This window comes from Globicephala melas, chromosome 11, assembly GCF_963455315.2.
Source record: "Globicephala melas chromosome 11, mGloMel1.2, whole genome shotgun sequence".
Taxonomy (NCBI): domain Eukaryota; kingdom Metazoa; phylum Chordata; class Mammalia; order Artiodactyla; family Delphinidae; genus Globicephala; species Globicephala melas.
The window spans coordinates 79803209-79826375 of NC_083324.2; the positions used below are offsets into that span (position 1 = coordinate 79803209).

Sequence of the window (23167 nt, forward strand, 5' to 3'; positions counted from 1 at the left end):
ATTGCTTCTGTTTTGTGTTTTGGTTTTTTGGCTGTGAGGCATGTGGGATCTTAGCTCCCCTGCCAGGGATTGAACCTGTACCCCCTGCATTGGAAGGCGAAGTCTTAACCACTGGACTGCCAGGGAAGTCCCCACTCACCTTTTTTTTTTTGCAGTATGTGGGCCTCTCACTGTTGTGGCCTCTCCCGTTGCGGAGCACAGGCTCCGGACGCGCAGGCTCAGCGGCCATGGCTCACGGGCCCAGCCGCTCCGCGGCATGTGGGATCCTCCCGGACCGGGGCACGAACCCGTGTCCCCTGCATCGGCAGGCGGACTCTCAACCACTGCGCCACCAGGGAAGCCCCCCACTCACCTTTTTGATACCATACAGTAGGCTGACAGTTGCTGCCACCAAAGTGAGAGTGATCAACACAATGGCCCAGTCAGGGACAGAGCCCTTCTCCTGTGGCTTTGGGCCTGAGGAACACAAGGAGACTTCAACCCCCTGACCCCCACTGCCCTCTGTGACTTTCCATCCTTCCTTCTGTGACTCTGACATCTATGTAACTCTAAGACCACGTTTCTCTGTGGAGTTCTGTCTTGTCATCTCGGGAACAGAATCTCAGTGGAGGGGGTTTTAAAGGGCTTCACTCCAAGCCCCAGTCAGCTCTTCCCAACACCTGTGGACATGTCTGTCAGTGTCTAAAGTCCTCACTGACATCCACGTCTCTCCATCTTTCTGAACCTTCCTCCATATCGCAGGCTCTATTGTCCGCGTCTCTCTCCATCTGTGATGTCTCTGCACTGTGAGGGTCCCTGGGTGGGTCTCTCTCCTTCTTCTGAGCCCCCCTGTCCTCCCACCGCCCCACACTAACTCTGATCTCTAAGGGGAGCCAGAGTCGGTTGTGTGTTTTCCCTCCACTCATTTCCTGCCCTCGGACTGCCTGATGGGGAGACTAGGATTGAAGGGGAGGGGAGGAGGGAGACAGAGGGAGGAGGGAGGACAGAATCTGTGCAGGGGATGCTTGTTGCCCTGGAAAGACAGATTGGGCCACGAGGAGTAAAGTTGAAAACCTTTTGAGGAAGCAATCAGGTAACCAGACATCTGGCTGCTGGTCGAACCAGAGGCTTGAGGGGGAACCGAAACCCTTTTAAGTATTGGAGACATCCTCAGACATACTCAAAACACAGTTGAAAGCAGGTCCTAATGCCTGTCCCTACACTCCTGTCCAGGAGCCGAGCTGCCTGCAGGTCAATGACCCAATGCAAACAAGAGCACCTTACAGGTCGGGACGCTGAGCTCAGGTCGGGACGCTGAGCTGGTGGCCGCCCCAGCTGTGGTGGCAGTGGAACTTCCTGAGACAGCTCCACTTGGTGTGGAAGTCCCAGGCACAGGTGAAGCAGTTCCAGGGGCTGTTGTGGCCGAGAAAGATCCCAGAAAGGCAGAGGGGAAAACAGCTAGAGGAGATGTGAGTGAGAACAGAAGCAGAAATTCCATCCAGTGCCCCCTCAATTGAAATCCTAGCAAGTTTTTGGTAGAAATTGACAAACTGATTCAATGAAAATGAAAGGACTGAGAATAGCTAAGACAGTCTTAAAGAAAAACAAAAGTGGAAGACTTACACTAGCAGACCTCAAGTCTTGCTGCAAAGCTGCAGACATTAAGGACTGTGGCACTGGAGTAAGAACAGACAGAACAGGAGAGAGTCCGGAAATAGACCCACACATACATGGTCACTTGACTTTTAATAAAGGGACTCACACATTTCAATGGTGGGGAGAGAGGGAGGGTCTTTGAAATGAATTGTTCTGGGGCAACTGGTTATCTGTAAGGGGAGAAAAGGAATCTTGACCCCTACCTCACTCCATACACAGAAATTAATCTGAGATGCATAATAGGTTTAAATTTGAAAGCAAAAATAATAAAGTTTCTGGAAGAACATGTAGTAGAATATCTTCATGACCTTGAAGTAGGCAAAAAAATGTCTTAGGCAGGATACAAAAGGCACTAAGAGAAAAAGTTGATGAGTTGAAAAGCAGAAGGGGAGCCTTTTTATAGCCACCAAGGCCAGGATACTGCTTCAGTGAGGTTCCGGAGAACTAACAACTTACTCAGGGCTGAACACAGGAAGCCCCCACCCAACGCCATGGACCAAGCCAAAGAGTTCTTCAGAGATGGACTGAGCAACAGAAGTATCACCTGGCAAAGCTGATACCACTCCTGTCGTGCTCCCCAAAATGGTCAGATCTAAAGTCTGAGGACTGCTGGGCAAAGCCCCAGATGTTGAAGAAACTGAGAAGCTCACAGAGATGGTAGGGAGACCTGCAGAGTTATCCCCAGAGGCAGTTGGGAGACCAGCAGAGACATCCCCAGAGGTGATGGAGATGCCTCCAGAGTTAGAGGTCCCCAATGGGATCAGCTGAGCTGTTGGGAGAAGAAGAAAGACGATAAGATGGTGTTAGAAGAGTTGGTCATCTCCCTGGGTCCAGAGTCCACATCTTGATCCCAGTGCCTCACGTCAGAGCCTAGGTGCTCACCGTAGCCAGCCAAGGCCTGCAGGCCCAAGAGTAGCACCAGTGCAGCGTCCATGATGCCCACTGAGGTGCCTTTCCAGGACTGTCTCTCTGCCTCTTTAAAGGCCTTGAGGCCTTATTACAAGTTTCGGGAGAGCCAGGTGTGCCGGGGCCTCCATCAACACCAGGATCTCCATCCCCAGGGAGAGGCCACCAAGCTGTCCCTAGGGGACTAACCTGTCCCAGCCTGATCCCAGGAAGCCCTGGGTGAGGGGGAGAGTGAGTAAGATCCTGAGGACTCCCCTACCAGGCTCTCAGGCTCTTTCCGGTTTAGGGATCTAACCCCCAGGCCCAAGTCAGTCCCCAGCCGAGGCCCTCTTCAAAGGGAAGAGACCCAGGTGTCCTATTTCCCAAGGTCCTCTTGCTCCTAGAAGTATAACCATTGTGGGTGAGGATATACGGGTCCCTTGTGGAAGCAGGATTTGGGAGCTGGGTGTGGGTGGAGAACGTCACTATCTGGGGACTGCGTCTGACTCTTAGGAGAGCCCAAGGCAGGGCAGGAGGGTGAACACCTGAGTCATCCTTCATTCCCAATGGCTGCAGCCCACAGAGCTTTCCATTTGTTTGGCTGAGAAGGGGTGACTGGAGAAGAGAGACACCTGGTAAGACAATCATCATGTTCAGAGACAGTGCAATGAGCAAGTTCAGAACCCAGCTCTAAATCCACCGCACTGGAATCCACCACTTCTAAGCTGTGCAGGCTTGGGCAAGTCACATGACCTATCGAAGTCTTTGTTTCTTCACCCCTAAAACTGGGACTTCAAAGGGCCATAATAAGCATTAAAGGAAATAATGTTTCTAAGGTGCCTAGCACGCAGAAGCCTCAGCTATGATTACATGGAAAGAAGAGGGCCAGCTGAGAAAGACATGGGCATGCTCCCACTCTCCTCTTAAGAGGACTCGGATGCCCCAAGGCATCTCTCTATGTTCCCACCTTCTCGCCCTTGCTCTTACCTCCTATGTCTGATGATCTTTTTGTCTATTAATTCTTCCCACTCTGGGCTTCCTGCTCTCCAGTACAAGTCTGGGAGCCCTGGGATCACACTTTGTTTACTTTTATGAGATAGACAGTGTCTCCCTCCATCTCTCCATTTCCCTGGTCCTGCTTTTTTTTTGTGTGTGTAACATTTTTTTTTTTTTTTTTTTTTTTTTTTTTTGCGGTACTCAGGCCTCTTACTGTTGTGGCCTCTCCCGTTGTGGAGCACAGGCTCCGGATGCGCAGGCTCAGCGACCATGGCTCACGGGCTCAGCCGCTCCACGGCATGTGGAATCTTCCCGGACCGGGGCACGAACCCGTGTCCCCTGCATCGGCAGGCGGACTTTCAACCGCTGCGCCACCAGGGAAGCCCTGTAACATCTTTATTGGAGTATAATTGCTTTACAATGGTGTGTTAGTTTCTGCTTTATAACAAAGTGAATCAGTTATACATATACATATATTCCCATATCTCTTCCCTCTTGCGTCTCCCTCCCTTCCACCCTCCCTATCCCACCCCTCTAGGTGGTCACAAAGCACCGAGCTGATCTCCCTGTGCTATGTGGCTGCTTCCCACTATCTATCGGTTTTACATTTGGCAGTGTATATATGTTCATGCCACTTTCTCACTTTGTCACAACTTACCCTTCCCCCTCCCCGTATCCTCAAGTCCATTCTCTAGTAGGTCTGTATCTTTATTCCCGTCCTGCCCCTAGGTTCTTCATGACCTTTTTTTTTTTTTTAGATTCCATATATATATGTTAGCATACAGCATTTGTTTTTCTCTTTCTGACTTACTTCACTGTGTATGACTCACTCTAGGTCCATCCACCTCACTACAAATAACTCAAATTTCGTTTCTTTTTATGGCTGACTAATATTCCATTGTACATATGTGCTACATCTTCTTTATCCATTCATCTGTCGATGGACACTTAGGTCGCTTCCATGCCCTGGCTATTGTAAATAGTGCTGCAATGAACATTGGGGTGCATGTGTCTTTTTGAACTATGGTTTTCTCTGGGTATATGCCCAGTAGTGGGATTGCTGGGTTATATGGTAATTCTATGTTCAGTTTTTTAAGGAACCTCCATACCGTTCTCCATAGTGGCTGTATCAATTTACATTCCCACCAACAGTGCAAGAGGGTTCCCTTTTCTCCACACCCTCTCCAGCATTTATTGTTTCTAGATTTTTTGATGATGGCCATTCTGACTGGTGTGAGGTGATATCTCATTGTAGTTTTGATTTGCATTTCTCTAATGATTAGTGATGTTGAGCATTCTTTCATGTGTTTGTTGGCAATCTGTATATCTTCTTTGGAGAAATGTCTGTCTAGGTCTTCTGCCCATTTTTGGATTGGGTTGTTTGTTTTTTTTGATATTGAGCTGCATGAGCTGCTTGTAAATTTTGGAGATTAATCCTTTGTCAGTTGCTTCATTTGCAAATATTTTATCCCATTCTGAGGGTTGTCTTTTCATCTTGTTTATGGTTTCCTTTGCTGTACAAAAGCTTTTAAGTTTCATTAGATCCCATTTGTTTATTTTTGTTTTTATTTCCATTTCCCCAGGAGGTGGGTCAAAAAGGATCTTGCTGTGATTTATGTCATAGTGTGTTCTGCCTATGTTTTCCTCTAAGAGTTTGATAGTGTCCGGCCTTACATTTAGGTCTTTAATCCATTTTGAGTTTATTTTTGTGTATGGTGTTAGGGAGTGTTCTAATTTCATTCTTTTACATGTAGCTGTCCAGTTTTCCCAGCACCACTTATTGAAGAGGCTGTCTTTTCTCCACTGTATATTCTTGCCTCCTTTATCAAAGGTAAGGTGCCTGGTCCTGCTTTTGACTTTTCTCCCTGACTCTGCCCAGGGTCCTCTCTGCCTCCATCCCTCTGTACAGGGGCCCATTGGTTTTGGGGGGAAGAGGGAGAAGATGAAAAGGGAGGCAGCTAAGAAGACAAAGGGCATGTGCCTTTGTGCATTCTAGAGGGTTTACATGACAAGTTTATCAGTCTGTTGAGCTTACCCCTGTGTCTGGCAGAATGACGGATGGGTTCTAATCTCTCTGCTACTGACTGTGTGACCTTAGTAAGTCATTTACCCTCTTTGAGCCTTTGTTTCCCAGTTTTTAAAGAAAGAGGGTAAAGTAGATGGGCTCCAAATTCCCTCTACAAATCTGTCCTTGTGTTTGCCATTCTGAGTGCCTTATGAAAGGGTGTTGGCTGGGAGGGTGAGGGAGTCCCTTTTGCCATGAGTGCACAAGGCAGGGGGTGGGGCGGATATCTGATGAAATTCGTGTCCCTGCCTGAGTAGCTAGGATATTTTAGAACAACTAAAACAAAATATTCAAAGACGAAAGTTCCCCCTTACCCAGATTTCTCACCTAGAAGGCCACTGTGGCTGCGGTAACAGAACACCTGGGTTTGGGAAGAACTTGTCCTAATCCACCCCTCCATTTTGGGCCCACCTTCCTGAGCCCTTCGGTGACATGGATGATAGAAATTAATTGCAGTTAATAATTAATCCCTAAAGAGCAATGAGAGGCCCAGGCTTGGGTGGGGCCCAGACACCCGCACAGAGGGACACCCTCAGCTTCCCTCTCTGTGTGACCAGGGACCCACCCCCTCAAGCCTCGAGACATGGGGGAGAAGTGGGGCGCAGGATCGAGCAGCAGCCCAGTGAATGGCCCTCTCCTGGGTCCTTAGAGCCAAACTGAGAGAACTGGCAAGTCCAGTTACCCAGCTTCCCCCTCCCATCTCCCCACACACACCTGTGCTAAGGATTGAGTGGGGAGTAGGAAGGCAGGCCAGTTAAGGAGAGACCAGCAGGCCTTCAGACATCTCTTCTGTCCATCTGAGAAGCAAGAAGCGATAGAGCCGCGATGGGGGCTGGGCTGTCCCTCTTCATCCTCCTGACCCTCCTCGCCAGCTCACAGGGAACAGGTAAGGTCTGGAAGGCTAGACACCTGGGTGCCCAAGACAAGGGTCCGAGAAAGGGAATGAGAGAGATGGAGGCACCCTAGTCCTGAGCTCCTGAGTGTTCGGGGCTGAACTCCTGCAGCGAGAGGGTCTGGAAGGGCCTTGTCAGGGAAGAGGAGCTCGGGTGGGCGTGGGGCAGGAGGGGTTGCCCGCATCTCTGAGGGAATCCAGCCCTGGTGGCTGGGCCCTAAGCTGTGCTTTTGGATCCCTAGGGTCAGAAATGACTTTGCAACTGAAGATGAAGGACTCCTTTCTGGCAAATTCCTCCTATGATTCCAGCTTCCTGGGACTGCTCGAGAAGGTAGTCCTTGGGGAGGGAAAAGGATGGGGCTGTGTGAACTTGGAGTGCATTTGTGAGTCAGCTTGGGCCTCTGGCTGTCTCCGGGGTGTGAGTGAGACCATCTCACACCTCGCCCTCTATCTCTTTCTCTCCCTCAGCTCTGCTCCCTTCTCCACCTCCCATCAGGGACCAATGTCACCCTGCATCATGCAGGATCCCCACACCACGTCACCTGCAAAGTCTGAGAGCGGTCGAAGCCTGTGCCCTTGTTGGCTGGGGCATCCCGTCCCCGGGGTGCAGGTGCAATGCCTGACCCCGTCTTCCAGCAGGCCCGCACCCTGCTGAGTGGCAGTAAATATGCTGAGCTCAGAGACTTGACTTTGTGGGTTCATGAGCAGAGGGGCCGGCAGCAAAATGGAATTGGACACTCAAGTCTCTGACTCTCCCTTGTTAAGCAGAGGGTTTCCAGGGTGGGTGCTCTCTCCTAACACCAGTGTCAAAGGCCAGAAGGAATCTGGGGAATTAACTGCTTGGACGCACACACACACACACGCCACACACACATACACATGTGCATATACACACACCCTTCAAGCTGAGTTCTTCAGAACACCTGGGAATAAAGAAAAGGAACATTTATTGAAGTCCTGCTTTGTTCCAGGCGTGAGGCTTTCCCATTTCAATGCTTGCAACAATCTTGCCTGTAGCATAATAGGTTTCATTATCCGATTTTACAGATGAGGAAATTGAGGCTTAGCGAGTGTAAGTCACTCACTGAGGTCCATTAGCAGTGGAGAGATCTGACACCGGACAAATGCCTTAGCTTAAGCAAGGTTTTAATTTCATCTCCCCCTGCTTAAGCTTTGGGACTGGGGGCTCAGGAACCTCAGACAGGGAGGTGAGCAGAACACCCCCAGGATATGGGCCGCCTGACCAACGGATCCACACAGGTCAGTCTGGGTAGGAGGTGGCGTGGGGGGCCGTTCAGGTGAGAGATGAGGGGTTCAGCTTGTGGGAGGATGGCCAGCCTGGCAGAGTGGTGGGGAGAAGAGGATGGGTGCTCTTGTGCTGGTAACTATGGGAACGTGTAGTCCCACAGGCCCACTCTTAAATCCTAGGTGAGTTTCTCGTTCTCTTAGAGCCTCCATTTCTTTACCTGCCAGATGAGGATAATGATAGTACCTGCTTCCTAGGATTGGTCTGAGGATGACCTGGATAAGTTACCTAGGGCACTTGCCATGGTACCTGTCAGAGAGTGGACCTGGGAGGTAAGGATCGTTATTAGGGTGGAACCCTGGTCCCAGCACATAAATCCTAGTCCCCCAGGGGTCCTCATTCTCCTGCCTTTTTTTTTTTTTTTTTTTTTGGCTGCCCAGCTTGCCGGATCCCAGTTCCCCGACCAGGGATTGAACCCATGCTCCCTGCAGTAGAAGTGCAGACTCCCAATCACTGGGCCGCCAGGAAATTCCCATCTCCTGCTTTTCTTGAGGCAGGTACACATCTGACTCCACACTCAAGATGATCTTGACTTCTTACCGGCTGTCTCAAAATGCAAGCATGCTGCCCAGACTTGACCATGTGGAGGGCATTGGTATGATTGCCTCCTGTTGTCCACAAAACCTGTCCTACCAACCCCGCTCCCCCTCCCCCGCACACCATCACCACCATATGAAACTAGAGACTGACTCCTTCGGAGGGAGGGGAAGACAACAGTTCCATATGGAGTATCCCTGAAAATGAGAAAGCATAGTAAAACAAAATTCCTTTAGTTTCCTTGACAATTGTCCTGAGACTATTGGCCTGGAGGAGAGGTAGCTGGGGGCTCCAAAGGGCCCCAATATTTCATGACTGGCCCCTAGCCTGCACTGGTGGGCAGGTGACACCCATGGGTCAGGTGAATAGGCCCCAAACAAGTCAAGGGATTAAATGTCTGGATCTCCAAAAGGCTGGAGGAGCAGACAGCTAACTGCTTCTTTTAATTTTTTTTAATTTTTATTTTATATTGGAGTATAGTTGATTAACAATGTTGTATTAGTTTCAGGTGTAAAGCAAAGTGATTCATCCATACATATACATGTATCTATTCTTTTTCAAATTCTTTTCCCATTTAGGTTATCAGAGAATATTGAGCAGAGTTTCCTGTGCTACACAGTAGGTCCTTGTTGGTTATCTATTTTAAATATAGCAATGTGTACATGTCAGTCCCGAACTCCCAAGCTAACTGCTTCTTAACCTGGTTCTCGAATCTCAGGGCCTGGGATCACAGGGCTGTGATTTTCAGATTCTTTTCTCAAAGAATTCTCTTCCCAGACTCAAGGCAGAGCGGGGCAGTAAAAAGAATGCTTTGGGGTTCACTAGACCTAGGGGTGGCAGAGGCTGCTAACTTTCCCCTAATAGTCATTCCCCTCCTTTTGGATAGTCATGTAAATATTAGCTGAGCACATGGCTATGTTACATTTCCCAGCCTCCCTTGCAGCTAGGAATGGCCTTGTGATCAGGTTCTGTCCAACAGGTTGCAAGTAGAAAGGAAGTATGTATACAACTTCCTGGTAATATCTTTGACAGGAAAGTCACTTCCTTTCCTTTCCCTTCTCCCAGAGGGAAGAAAACAAAGTCTTTACAAAGGCCTACAAGGTCCTAGACCAGCACTTTACAATAGAACTTCTCATCATGATGGAAATGTTTTATATTATAACCTGCACTGACCAATATGGTAGCCACTAGCCACACGTGGCTATCAAATACTTGAAACGTGGCTAGTGTGACTGAAAAACTGAATGTTTAGTTTTATTTAATTGAGATAGTCAAGTGGCTACCATTTTGGACAGCACAGGTCTAGATGATTGCCTTGAGCCTTCCCTGATCCCTACCACATCCCTTACCTTCCTGAGTTCACCTCTCACTCTCCCCACCGCCCCCTACCACCTCCTTGCTACTCTTTGAGCTCTCCAGGTGTACTCCCATCTTACTGTTTTGCTCTAGCTCTTCCCTCTACCTGGAACACTCTTCTCCCAGACATCCACTTGGATGTCTTTACTTAAACCCCAAGTCTTTACTCCTGCAAGTCTCTACTTAAACCTCACCTTTATAATGAGTTCTGCCCTGACCCATTTCATATTACAACCTGCCTCCCCGCAACACACATATGCACCGGAGCCCCCTACCTTATTTCACCCTTTTCCCCCCTTGCATTTATGACGTTCAGACACACTAGTTTATTTATTTACATGTGTTATTTCTGACTCTCCCTGCTAGAATGAAAGAACTGCAGTGGCAGAGATGTTTGTTTCATTCATTGATGAATCCAACGGTCCAGAATACGGCCCAGCATATAATAGGTGCTCAAGAAATACTTGTTGAACTGGGGGAAGGGAAAAAGGAAGGTGCTCACTCCCTCCTTTTCCTTTCCCTCTGGGTGGGATGTGGATATAGTGGTGGGAGAAGATCTTAGACCCAGAGTTGGGAAGTGTATCAAAATGTCAGGAAAGTAAGATCAAAAGGGGTATGGGACCCTCTATCTCAGTCCTGCACTGCTTCTGCCCAGCAAAAGAAACACCCATCTCGTCTGAGCCATTTTCTTTGTTGTTTTTTCTAAAATAACTTTTTTAATTTTTGAGTTGAAGTATAGTTGATTTACAATATTAGTTTCAGGTGTACAACACAGTGATTCAGTATTTTTATAGATTGGCCACCATTATCTTTAAAGCTTGGTTACAGCAGTTAGAAAACTTGCACCTAACTTACTGGGTTGAATCCCAGTTGACACTTCGGACTAGTTACTTTTATTCCCTGAGCGCGTTTCTTCAACTCTAAAATGGAGCAAATATCCACCTCGTGAGGTTCTTGGGAGGATTCAGTGGCACCACAGAGGACCCAGCCCAGTACAGGCCCGCACATACAGCAGTTTCTCAGAGCTGCTGGACAGAATGTCACTTGGGTGTGGAAGGGCCAGGCCCCTGAATTCCACCAATGAGACAAGGTGCTGGAGGTGGAGGTGGCTAGGTGGGCATCTGCGCATGTGTATATCCCTGCCTGGGGCTGGGCGGTGTGTCCCTGGCACTCTGGTTTCAGGTACACAGAAGCAGGGGGGAACTCAATCCCCAGCACAACCTACAGCTCCCCTGAGGCCTGCAGGAAGTCCCAGATCCTCTCAGAACCCTTGGCGATAAGGCCAAGAAGCAGGGAAGCTTCCTTCTGGTGAGAAGCAGAAGAGGAACGGCCTGCAGAAGTCGGGCCATTGTCAGTAAGTGCAGGAAGTAGGTGGAAGCCAGGTCACTGTTCCCAGGCCCTACCGAGAGCTCCTCCTTCCTCCAATGAGGGAGCCCCGCCCAGCACCCACACTCCCACTGTGGCCCAGAACCTAGCGCTAAGAGGCCACCCGCCTCTCTCCCAGACCAAAGTGTCAGGGAACAACCAAGAGGCAGAAAGTCACCGCTGGGGGAAAGAGGGACAAAAGGACCACAAGCAGACATGTTTGGGTTTTTTAGTTTATCTGAATTTCCTCATTCCTAAACTTCCAGGTGGGACTGCATAGGACGGAGGCTGGGGCAAAAACGTGAGCGTCTCGAGGACACCCAGTCACTCTGACCAAACCAGTCTGTTTTCTCATTGACGAAGGAGGGAACTGGACCACATGGTCTCTGAGGCTCCACGGCACCAGGACAGCTGCCGAATCTGTCCTCAAAGGCGGGTCTGGGAGGGAGGAAAGCTACCAGGGATGGTTAGAGCTCAAAGCTCCCCAGGGCTGGGAGACACATCCATCAAGTGCCGGAGGTGACAGGCCGCCTTGTCCAGTTTTGACAGTTCCAACTGGAGGGAAGAAAGCTGGGCAAGGAGAGAAGCAGGTGAGGACAGAGGTAATAGCCTCCCCCCACCACCCCTGTCCCCAGCCCACATTCCCTTAGGGAGTCAGGCATCCTGGGTGGCCTGCCCCAGACTCACCCTCTGCTGCCTCTGAGTCTCTGCCTCTCCCTCTGATGGGGTCCGGGCTATGAGGCCATCAAGCTGCTTCTGCAACTTGTGTCTTCGGGCAGCTAGCCGAGGTAGGTGGGTCTGGGGGTCCACCAGGCCCTGCAGAAGAACAGAGAGAAGGCTCAGACATCTACAGTCCACCCAGCATGCCCTTCCCCCCATTCTAAGATCTCTCCTCACTTCCCCCCCCCCCGCCCACCTCACTTTTATAGAACCCGCCCCTTGCCCTCCTCCCAACATCCTTTTCAACCCCACCCCTCCCTCCTCCAGCCTCCTCTGGTCACCTGCAGCTCCATGTAGACCTGAACGGTGTCACTGAGAGCGGCCTGGGCCCAGCCCGAGGGAGCTGCTGCAGCTGGGGGTAGAAGGCCCACGGCCCCACAGTGGCCCAGGGTGCCCAAGGGCTCCAGGAAGGCCTCAAAGAGGCCCTGCTCTCCTGGCTCTGAGCTCTGCAGCAGCACTGGGGAGGAAAGGAAACTGTCAGGGTCAAGAGAGCAGCTCCTCATCCTGCACCTCCCAACTCTGGGCTCTGTCCTCCAGGCTCCCCCTCTTCCCCACCAGCCCCTCCTGTCTGCAGAGACTCAGGAGCCCAGGGCCCACCTCACCTCGGGGCCGGGCCTTGGTGAGCTGGTACGTGGCACGGAGAGCCCTCAGCGCCTGCACAGCCTCCTGGACCCGGGAGAAGTGCCGCTCCAGCTCGGGCTGGTGCCAGTGCTCCTGGAGATGGGCACCCAGAGTGGGTAAGCAGGCACCTGGGGGACTCGGTCTCAACTCTCCTGGCTCTAACCTCCACCCGCCCACCCCTATCTCCTTAGAGCAACGATCTGCTCTCTCCACCACACACATAATTCACCACCTCAAGGAACGGAACATGGCAAAAACCGGGGTGTCATCTAAGAAGGTCTTAGATGATCGCTGGTTAATGTCTGTTTAGTCGCTCTGACTGGAGATGACAAACAACCAAAAATCAGAATTTAAAAGGTATTATTCAAAACTCACAAAACCAAGTAAGTAAAAAAGAAATTGAGTTAAACTTTAGAATTACTTTTTGGGTGAGTTTGTAGCATTTTATCCTTCTCAAGTTATTAAAGCTTAACACTGCACTAAGATTTTTGGGATATCCTATCACTACCAACTAATCTCATCACAACCATGACATGTACTATTACGAACCGATACACGGTCACACGGCTAGTGTCAGTCTGGTGACAACATCCTACTCTAACCACTTGCTAATACTGCCCCCAACACCCTGGAGTTATCCCAGCCCTACAGGAACAATCCATCCTCCCAAAGACTCCACGGCAAAATACAGACCACCACTGTCAACGACCCCACAGCAGCAAGCCCTCCTAGAAGACTGCTCCCCAAGCCTTGACCAGAAGTCCCACTCCAAGACTCCATGGACGTGACTCACCAAGCTGAGGGCACTGGGGTAGGGGGCAACACAGATGCTGGGGGCAGGGGCGCCACCAGGCCTGGGGGGCAGCCTCTGCCAGAGCTCTTCAGCCAGGAAGGGCATCAGCGGGGCGAGGAGGCGGAGACCGATGTCAGCGCAGGAGAACAGAACCTGAAGAGGCCCCAGGGGGCGGGGCAAGTGCAACAGCACTGGCTTCACAGCCTCCTAGGGAGGAGGCCAAGGGGTCAGGGGCCGTCCACGGCCATGTCCTTCCTCCACATGCTCGCCGCCCTATCAGTGGGGATGCTGTGGGTAAACACGGGCAGGAGCACCCAGCATCTCTGAGACCATCAACTGTCCCTGGACACAGTGTGGAGCGTGTGACAACGGGAAATCTAGGACAGCGACTCTCAGGGATGGGTGGGGAATAAAATTGTTAGGGAGGTTTGTGTCGTTTAGGATGAAAAGCACTGAGGTTTTTTTCATCAAAAAGAGACAGAAATTTTTTAAAAAGTTGAGAAACAGAAATCTAGGGCAGTGGTCCTGGGCCATCAGTGTCAGCATCACCTGGGACAAGAAATGAACATTCTTGCCAGCCACCCCCCAACCTGCTGGCTGAGCTGCTCTGGGGGTGGGACTGACACTCCGCAGTTAACAAGCCCTCCCTCTGAGAGAAGCCCTTGGTCTAAAGACCCCTACTCTTCCTCCCTGTCTGCTCCCAGCTCCCAGCCTGCCCGGGATCCAAACTCAGCAATCACAGGGACTAAAAAAAATCTCCATCTGCCTCCCAATCCTGCTTTGTCAGACTTGGTTTTCTAGAAATCTCCCCTCCTCCTCCTCTCTCTTCTGGTGACAGGCAGGGAACAGCGCCCGGGCCAGTCCCAGGGAAGAGGGGAATTAGGATTTCCCCATCTCATCTGTCTTCCTGTCCGGGGGGAAGAATTAGGAACCCAGTTCAGAGCTCTCCGCCAGGGCACAGGAAGCAGGTCTGCAGGGGGAGTGCCCTCGCCTCACTCACCAAGTAGACGTCACAGAGGTTGTGAAGCCAGAAGTGGTGCAGGGCGTGGGTGACGAGCGCGAGCTCGCGGGTGAGGAAGCCCCGCTCGCAGTCCCGGGCAGTGCGGGCCAGGCAGCTGAGGATCCAGGCATCCATGGGGGAGGCGGGGGACAGCTGCGGGCAGAAGGGGCTTCAGGGTGGGACAGCTTGACTCCCACTCCGCTGCCTCTTCTCCTTCTAGACGCCTCCACCAAGCCTCAGATGTCGGACTACCCAGTTCCCAAGCACCCCTTTTTTCTCTCTTACCTCCTCTGCAGGCTGGGGTATGAATTTCTCCCCAAGAGCATTCAGGATAAAGCGCAGGGCATTCCAGATCTTATTGCAGAAATGTCTGAAGCTCAGGACCTCAGAGACAGACAGGTGCAAGTCGCCCCCTGGGAGGGAGACGCAGGAGGGAGCATGCACTGGTGGTGGCTGCACGGGGAGTCCTTGGCCCTGACCCACCCTGCCCCACTGCACAGGGGCTGCCACCGGCTGCCCTCACCCGGGCTTACCCAGGGCCCCATGGGAGCACAGGGCGAATCTCAGGGCATCTGTCCCACACTCGGGGATCCCATGAGGAAAGTCCTTTCTCTGCAACCAGAAAGAGAAGAGGGGTGGCAGCTGCCTATGAGGCTGCAGGGCCAGAAGCTGGGTTGCAGAGGAAACCAGTGGCCACGAGCTAGAGGCTGGGATGGGTCAGACACTGGCGACTCACCTGTGCTGAGGCCGCGATCACCAGCTCTGCGGGGTCCAAGTTCCCATCCCTCAGCTTCTCCTGCAGCACCTGGGGTGGGTGAGTAATTCACTGGCCTCAGTGTAAGACCCTGCCCCTACAAGGGTCCCGCCTACTGACCCTCCCAGCTCCAGCCCACCCTGCCGGCCCCTCCCCTGCCTTCCTCTCTCCTGAAAACTCCATCCCTCTTCGGGCCCTTCATCCTGACCTGCAGCTCCACCCCATTGATGATGTCCCGTGGGTCCAGCACATTCCCCAGCGACTTGCTCATCTTCCGGCCCTGCCTGTCCCGAACCATGGAGTGCAGCAACACCTGGGGGCATGGAGGGGGTCAGCAGAGGGGGGCCTGGAGAACTTTCCCCTGGAGGATCCCCTGGCTGTCCTCCAGGCTTTAGGGGTTAGGCTGGGAAGTGAATCAGGACAAAGGAACTGGGAACACAGAAAACCCCACATTAGGGGTTAGAATGGACAACAAGGCTTGGGGAAGACTGGGGAGTCACAGAGAGGGGCAGGGCACCAAAGGGCCGGGCCGTTACCTTGCTGAAGGGGAGCTGCCCTGTGAGCTGGGTCCCCAACATGACCATGCGGCCCACCCAGAACAGCAAGAGGTCACCACCCGTTTCCAAAAGTGACAGGGGGTAGAAACGAGCCAGGTCTGGGGTCTAGGAGAAAAAGATAAGCAGTGAGAGGCCTAAGCCCAGGGCCTCCAGCTCTTCTCGAGACTCCCTGGAGGCCCTGGGGCCCACTTCCTCATCCCTACCTTCACTCTCTTCCTCTCAACCCACCTCACCTCTTGGGGCCAGCCCAGGGCAGAAAAGGGGAAAAGAGCCGAGGAGAACCAGGTATCCAGGACATCGGGGTCTGGGAAACAGAATGGGGAATGGGAACAATTGGAACCTCAGCTTCAGAACCTCAGCCCACTGCTACCCACCTTTCCAGCCCAAGCCCCACCCACAGAGACCAGGGGTCGAGCCCTCTGCCCCATTCCCAGCTTTCCCGACCCTACCTTCTCTACCTCAGTACCTGTTCCCTCAGTACCCAGACGCCCTCCCCAGCCCTCCCCAGCTCCGGTACCCACCCCTCTCCAGGGTCAGCTCCGCCCCTGGTCTCCCTGTCAATTCTGCAGCTACTTCTCTGGCCTCAGCCTCTGTCCGCCCGACCACCCAACAGTCCTTCGCGTCGCCCTGCAGAAGTAAGGGGTAGGGAAGAGTGAGGAAGACCAGCACCTGATGGGTGTGAAACACCACTGAGTTTTCATGTTCTCAGGTGGTCTGAGAATGGCTGGCACCCTCTGGTGGTGAGATGAAGAATCGCCAGCCCAGGAGCTCTGATCACACAACAGATGTTTACATGACCAAGACCAGAAAGCACAGCGAAGGCAGAGAGCTGGGACGGGCACTGGAAGTCCTTGGACTCCTGTGCTAAGGCTCTTTCAGCCACACCCAGCCCTCCCCTCCACTTCTTCCTACCAACCTGTGTGTGCTCCTCTACAACCAGGTAGGCTGGAATCTGATGACCCCACCACAGCTGCCGGGAGACACACCAGTCCCTGCCGGGAGGACACGAGTGATTTCCTAGCATAACCAGTGGGCCCCTCCCCATCTCCTGAGAGCCCCCCTTCTCCTTACCCAGTGTGGGAAAACCAGTGCTGCCAGTTCTTCTGGTGGAAGGAGGGACTGAGCTCCAGGGCCCCTGACTCCACAGCCTGGAGGGAAAGGACCTTTAGACAGTGCTTCCCTACCTGCACCCCTCAACCCCCCAAGAATGGGACAAGTGGTCTCTGAAGTGGTTCTAAAACTCAGGAAGAACCTCCCAAGCCTCCTGAGAAGATTCTGGGCTTGAGTGAGGATGCAAGCCAGCCCTTTCTGGGCACCAGGCCTCCATCCCCACAGCTCTCCTCTCAACAGCATAGCTAGAGAGGTCTGGGGGGCAGAAGGGCCCCCAGCCTCCCTGTTTCTTCATTCCACTGCTCAGGGAGTCCCCCAGGCCAGGCCCCAGGCCCTCCTCACACTGCAGCCTCACCTTGGCAGCTCTGTCCCCCATTTCCCGGCAGCAGACAAACCACTGGCTCTTCGGTAGGTATTCTACCACATCCCCGGAACGGCTGAAAGGGACACAGGACTCGACTACGTGCCAGGCCCTCAAGCGCTGAGGACACAGCAGCAAACAACACTGACACAGAGCTCGTATTCTAGCATAAGGGGTGCACAGCTCACCCTGTGGTCACTCTTAAGCTTCATCCATTCCCATCTGGGGGTGGTCCCTATGGAAAGGAGTGAAAATGAGGTTACCTGCAAATGGGCAGCACCATAGGGTGGTCCTGGAATCCCCGGAACAGGCCCCGTTCCCTCAGTGCTGACAGAATCTTTTCCCGGGCCACAAATCGGTGCAGACCCTGGGGAAAAGCAGCAACAGGAAAGCTTAAAGGCTGCTAGGAAAACAAGAAAGTGGGAGAGGGGAGATGGGGCAGAGGGTGCCCCCAAAGAACGGGGTATCACTGAGCTGGCACTACCTGCAGCCAGTCCCCGCAGAGGGAGGTCATGGTCCCATCCTCCGCAATGACACTCAGGGGGCTCAAGCCGTGTCGGGCCCCCAGCTCAGCATCGGCAGGGCTGTGAGCTGGAGTCACCTTCACTGCCCCTAGGGGAGCAGAACTGATGTAAGCACTGAACCCTGACCTTGGCTTTTCCAGATGTATCGTCATCGCCCACGCTACCCTATCCCTCCCTCCTGTCCCCCAGGAGCCCTGACTTCCTCTCTCTCCCCTGCCCCCACTCACCTGTGCCCAGGTGTGGCTGAACAGCACAGTCTGTGATAAGGGGGAGAAGCTGCCCCGTCAAGGGATGACGAAGTTGTCGTCCATGTAGATGCTGAAGGGAAGGGAGAGGGAGCAAGCACAGGCACGTGTGTGGGATGGAAGGGTCTGGGGTGGGCATGAGAACCCTGGGAATATGAGCCCCAGAGCAGGGCTCCGTAAACTTTTTCTTAAGGGGCCTTAAGCTTCACAGGCCAAGAGGCAAATTCAGTCTCTGTACAACAACTCCACTCCACCACCATGGCCGAGTTAGATAATACATGATGTAGGTGCAGACAACACACAGGGAACGAGGGTGGCTCGTACAAAAACAGGCAGCAGGTGGATCTGGCCCACGGGCCATAGTTTGTCAGCCCCTGAGCTGAAGTGTAACATCAGGAAGAGAAGGGAGTAGACTCAGAACCACTGGAGAACTGAGATAAGGGAAATTTTAGGAAAAGGAAGAGAAAGCGGAGAGGAGGAGCTGCCATTCTAAAAGGAAGGGAAGGGCTTCCCTGGTGGCGCAGTGGTTGAGAGTCCGCCTGCTGATGCAGGGGACACGGGTTCGTGCCCCGGCCCGGGAAGATCCCACATGCCGCGGAGCAGCCGGGCCGGTGAGCCATGGCCGCTGAGCCTGTGCGTGCGGAGCCTGTGCTCCGCAATGGGAGAGGCCACAACAGTGAGAGGCCCGCGTACAGCAAAAAAAAATAAAAGGAAGGGAAGAGGATGGGGGTGGGAAGGCCACGTGGCAGAGCGCGCACTGTGTATTACTGTGTATCGGGAGTCATCGGGATGGACCGCCACAGCCACGTCTCCAGGCAACGTCTCTGGCCTCGTGGTTCCTACCACAACCTCTGCATCTGAAGACAAAATTCAAGCACTTCAAGTTGGTCCTCGCCCTCACCCCACACTCGTGACAAAGCTAAAGCCAGGAGAACTGGCAAAGGGAGGGGACAGGGATGGTCAAAGTTGAGCAGGCCCCCAGGAGTAACTAGAAAAAACTAGGACCAGTGTCTACGGGAGCCTGAGGTTTCCCCCAAGCTAATGACCAGAGGCCTGAGGGGGTGTCGGGTGCTGCGGAATTCCTCAATAACTTGCTTGCGAGACAAGGACAGAATGTTAATAAATACAACTAGAATCCTTGCTGGGTGCACAGAGGACACTGGGAGTTCTCGGTGCCCTGATCATAAATACTGTGCATTCTTTGGGGCAAGCAGCAGCCCCTCCTACAAGAAACCTCCTCTGACTATTCCAGCTCATCTATCTTCCCCTTCTCCAAACTCTTGGGAACAGTTATTGTTCAAACCACACTTCAGAACTGATCTTTTGTCTCTTCTGGGGGTAGCAGCCTCCTGCAGAATTATGCTAAGCTCCCACAGGGCAGTGACCACGTGCACTTTTCTTACATGGCCCGGGATACCCAGGGTGAGTGCCCATGAGGACGCAACACTACCAAGGTTCCTTATGTCATGTGCGAGACAGGCTGGTGGGTTCCCTCCATCAGCCCAACATGGGCTTGAGAAAACGGGAAGCAGAGGCAAGTGCGTGACCTTTCCGAGGCTACCCTCACCAGGCTCTCCATCCACGGGGAAGGCCACGGAAAAGAGGAGGCCAAAAGACACAGGGGTGGGGGAGTCAGGCAACCGAAGCTCCGTGCAGCCAGGGAGGGGCCGGCTCTCCACCTGGAGGCGTGGAAAAAGCAGGGTCAGAGAGCAGCCTTTCTGCAAGGCTTGCACCCGGCTTCCCACCTCCATTCATCCACGGCCCCGCCTCCCTGCAACCCATCTAAAAGCCACTCGGAGGATTCAGGAGCCACCTCCCTTCCCTCACCTAATCCTTGTGCAGCCACAGTTACAGAAAATATTCACCAAGCACTGAAACCACGCACAGGTGTTGTGCCGAGCACCTTCCAGGAGTTCTCACTGAATTCTCACAACACCCCCAGGACACAGGCATTTACATCACCCCTAATTTACAGACTGAGGAAACTGAGGCTGACAGAAGCTAACAGCCTGCCAGGAGCCACACAGCTGGGAGGTGGCCAGACTCAGATGTGAATCCAGGAAGTCTGGCTCCAAAGTCCAAGCTCTCCCCCTGCCTCAGAGCTCTCACAAACCCGCCTCTCCTTCTCTGCCTCACCTCAATATCCGAGATGGCAGAGCGTAACGCACACGACCAGTTGACAAGCTGCCGGCTCCGGTACAACAACCCAGCCTTGTAGAGCCGCACGAAAGCTTCTGTCACAGCCACTGAGGAGGCCTAGAATGATCTGAGTGTCCACATCCAACCGCCCCTTGTCAGCCCATCACCCCACTCAGGGACCCAGGCATCCCACACTGCTACCCCAACACACACAGCAACCCGCCTCCCTGCACAGAGCTCTAAACACCTCCCCGACACCCACAGGAACCACGGCACGGAACACTCACGGCATCCATGGTAAAACACTCTCGGTCCCAGTCCAGGGAGGCCCCCAGCACTCGGAGCTGCTCACATATCTCTCCACCTTTCCTGGAGTGAGTATGACATTGATTTAGCCTCTAGAAGCTAATGGACACAGACAAACCCAGTATGGGGCCTTCCATGACACTGAAAGAAGCATAAAGTTCTACAGTAACAGGGGAAGGGGCAGCCGATTTGTGAGAAACCCAGAGAAGCTTTACAGAGAAGATGGCACATGTTAACAGACCTGGAAGCAAGAGGGTAATTTCAGGGGGATGGAAAGTGGGAATGGCTGAGGAGAGATGATGAAATCTAAGCAAGGGAAAATGGGATAAATAGAGGGAAAAACATACATATATACATACACATATATACGTACATATACACAAGTATCTACATTTTAACGTATACAATACACACACACACACATATACACAAAGCTTGGAGACCCCACCAAATGCTAAGGGGCTTCAGAGCTTAAGTCACCACAGGAAGTTAGGACTGAATGGAAAAAACCTGGACTACATGTTAGGCGAGAGGGGCTGGGAAGCAAGGACCCAAACCTGCTGTCTCGGCCCCTCCAGTCCTGCCCACCATACTCACTCCTCCTTCCACTTCCACACCTCCCTAAGGAAGTCTTCCCGGCTCAGCTCGTGTCTCCTCACTCCTCGCTCCTTCCACAGCTGTTTCTCCACCACAGCCTACAGCAAGATGAGAGGGCAAACAGAGAATCAGGTCGCTTTGGGGGAAGAACTCTCTCACCCAAGAAAAGGAAAAGTGGCGAAAGACATACTTGAGTAGCAATCCCTGCATGATCTGATCCAGGGACCCACAGCACCTGATCCCCACGCATCCGGTGCCTGCAAAAGAAATACCGTCATGGGACTTCCCTGGTGGCACAGTGGTTAAGACTCTGCGCTCCCAATGCAGGGGGCCGGGGTTCGATCCCTGGTCAGGGAACTAGATCCTACATGCATGCCACAATTAAAAGTTCGCGTGCCGCAACTAAGGAGCTGGCAAGTGCAACTAAGGAGCCCGCGAGCCGCAACTAAGGAGCCCACCTGCCGCAACTAAGATCCGGAGCAACCAAATAAGTAAATAAAATATTTTTAAAAAGAAAAGAAAAACCCTCACAGGAATCCCTGGTCTTACATGTTTGTTTATCCTCACTCCTTCCTACTTTCTCCTTCCCCTCCAAGAACTCAAGCAGCCCCATTCCCGTCTCACCAGCGCACGAGGGCGTCCTGTATGGCTACGGTCAGCGCATGCCCAATATGCAGGGAGCCCGTGACATTGGGAGGTGGGATACACATGGAAAAGGTCTCCCGTGTGGCCTGGGGCAGCCTGGCCTAGAGGAAGGGAAAGTCAAAGGGCAAGACAGGGCTGCATGTTCCCTGGGGAAATAGCACACTCTGGTGTCTCCAAGGCAGAAAGAACTGCAGGAAAAACAGTCGGGCAAATAACAGGGAAGGGGAAAACCTGTGGACACCCTGGAGGCACCAGAGGGAGAAGGCAAGCTCTCCCTGCTTTTGGCAGCCTCTGCAATGTGGCTGGTTGCGAGCTCCAGACTCATGCCCACCAACCTCATGGGCCATTCTGCCCTGAGGACCATTTAGCACCCCTCCCTACCAGGTACTAACCTGATATTCTGGTTTGAAGAAGCCCTCTCGCACCCACCAAGGGTACCAGGCAGCCTCAACATATTGGGGACTGTATGCAGGAGGCAGGGGCCGGGAGACATCTATGGAGGAAGAGGAGAGCTCCACTAACTCCCGAGTTTTGTTTCCAGGTTGCATTTCAGCAGACCAAATGGGCAACCAAAATGTGAGGGAAAAGGCCTTCAAGTGTCCTAGTTACCTTTCTTTTCACCATGTTCCGTGGGGATTTCATACAACACTATCTCCTTAGGGGTCCAGGCCTTACTGGATTCGGCAGGTGACTGCGGAGAGGAGGAACCAGAAGGCGGGATGCAATTCGAATATACCTCAGGTATCTGGATCCAGCCAGTCTCTCCTCCAGCTCCCTCCCAAGATTTCTCAGAGAACCAAGGACCAGCTGTCTGACCCCTAACCTTGCTCTTCTGAGCGATTCCAGCCTCCAGCGCCGCCTGCTTCTGTCGCAGGCGCTTCTGTTTGGCTTCACGGTTCCTCTGGGAGATGGCTGATCCATTGGGCTCTGACTGGGTGGAAATGGGATGGGACCTGGGGAGTCCCCTTGAGGGCCTCAACCCCCAGAGTGGTGGTCGAAAAGAGGCCAAAGGCAAATGAGGCATCTGGAGTACTTGGAAAGGGGCCAAGGTCTGTTCCAGAGAGAACACACTAGGAAGTTAGGGGGGTGAGGGAGGGTCACACCTCCCAAAATCACATCCTCCTCCTTAGTCTCTGCCTCCCTCCAAGCACTGGTCTGTTATTTTAAGTATCTATCCCATCCGTCACAACCCCTCCTCTGTGAAGACTAGATTGCATGGTGTCGACAGGGCTCTTCCAGGACAGGGTAGGACTCTCAGGCCCTCAACCTAATCATCTGCGACGTGGGGGTGACCGCGGACACAGAGGAGGAGAAAGGACTCAGGGATCCTGGCAGATGATGGACATTTGCGCTCCCGAGAGCCAGCAAGGAGTCCCGCCAGGGTTATTACTTGTCCGCCTGCCCCAGAGCCCGTCCGCACTGCCCCCAGCCAGCGCGTGCCAGGCCTTCCCGCCCGTCCCGCCGCGTGGGTCCTGACCCTGCAGCACCTCCCACTCCCCGAAGGCCGGCCCGCCGCGCGCTCACCCGGTGAGCCCGCCGCTATCCCAGGGCGCCCCGCGGCTGCGGGCGATTAGGGCGGCGACAGCAGGCGCTCGAGCACCAGCTAACGGGACCCCGGAACTTGACTCGCGGTCACCGCGGCGCTGGGAGGCGGGTCCCCGCCCGGGCGCATGCGCGGTAACTGGCCTCGGCCCCACCTCCTTCCCCTCCAGGTCCAATGGCTGTCGACACGGAGAGGAGGGCGTTCTCCGCGGAGCT

General features: G+C 53.2%; 2 protein-coding genes across 4 annotated transcripts in view; one reads left to right on the plus strand and one right to left on the minus strand.

The window, feature by feature from the left end:
* Positions 1–21351, plus strand: part of SFTA2 (surfactant associated 2) — an 83562-nt gene extending 62211 nt beyond the window's left edge. Inside the window, exons 4-10 of the mRNA XM_060308848.1 lie at positions 3722–3939; positions 5271–6467; positions 6716–6804; positions 6942–8051; positions 8160–14985; positions 16192–16422; positions 20126–21351. Of these exons, the coding sequence (XP_060164831.1) occupies positions 6407–6467; positions 6716–6804; positions 6942–7028 (237 nt within the window). The 5' untranslated portion in view covers positions 3722–3939; positions 5271–6406 and the 3' untranslated portion in view covers positions 7029–8051; positions 8160–14985; positions 16192–16422; positions 20126–21351. The remainder of the gene's footprint in view (positions 1–3721; positions 3940–5270; positions 6468–6715; positions 6805–6941; positions 8052–8159; positions 14986–16191; positions 16423–20125) is intronic.
* VARS2 (valyl-tRNA synthetase 2, mitochondrial) lies at positions 10556–23081 on the minus strand. 3 transcript variants are annotated; one of them, XM_030851102.3, is made up of 30 exons: positions 22934–23080; positions 22233–22460; positions 22019–22100; positions 21802–21902; positions 21389–21510; positions 20955–21021; positions 20765–20862; positions 20149–20230; positions 19859–19978; positions 19290–19401; positions 18491–18579; positions 17705–17795; positions 17438–17565; positions 17217–17320; positions 16948–17029; positions 16554–16630; positions 16399–16474; positions 16004–16109; positions 15716–15786; positions 15462–15587; positions 15134–15238; positions 14908–14976; positions 14705–14783; positions 14457–14584; positions 14172–14324; positions 13172–13378; positions 12360–12471; positions 12039–12214; positions 11725–11853; positions 10559–11607 (listed from the first exon to the last, which is right to left on the minus strand). In XM_030851102.3, exons 2-30 carry the CDS (start codon positions 22431–22433, stop codon positions 11512–11514), a joined length of 3189 nt encoding a protein of 1062 aa, XP_030706962.1. In that variant the 5' UTR covers positions 22434–22460; positions 22934–23080; the 3' UTR covers positions 10559–11511. The 3 variants fall into 3 exon arrangements, with proteins under 3 accessions (XP_030706966.2, XP_030706962.1, XP_060164798.1); XM_030851106.3 differs by lacking the exons at positions 21389–21510; positions 22233–22460; positions 22934–23080 and having other exon boundaries at positions 10556–11607; positions 22019–22050; XM_060308815.1 differs by lacking the exons at positions 10559–11607; positions 11725–11853; positions 12039–12214; positions 12360–12471 and having other exon boundaries at positions 13302–13720; positions 22934–23081.
* Between the last annotated feature and the right edge of the window lie 86 nt (positions 23082–23167).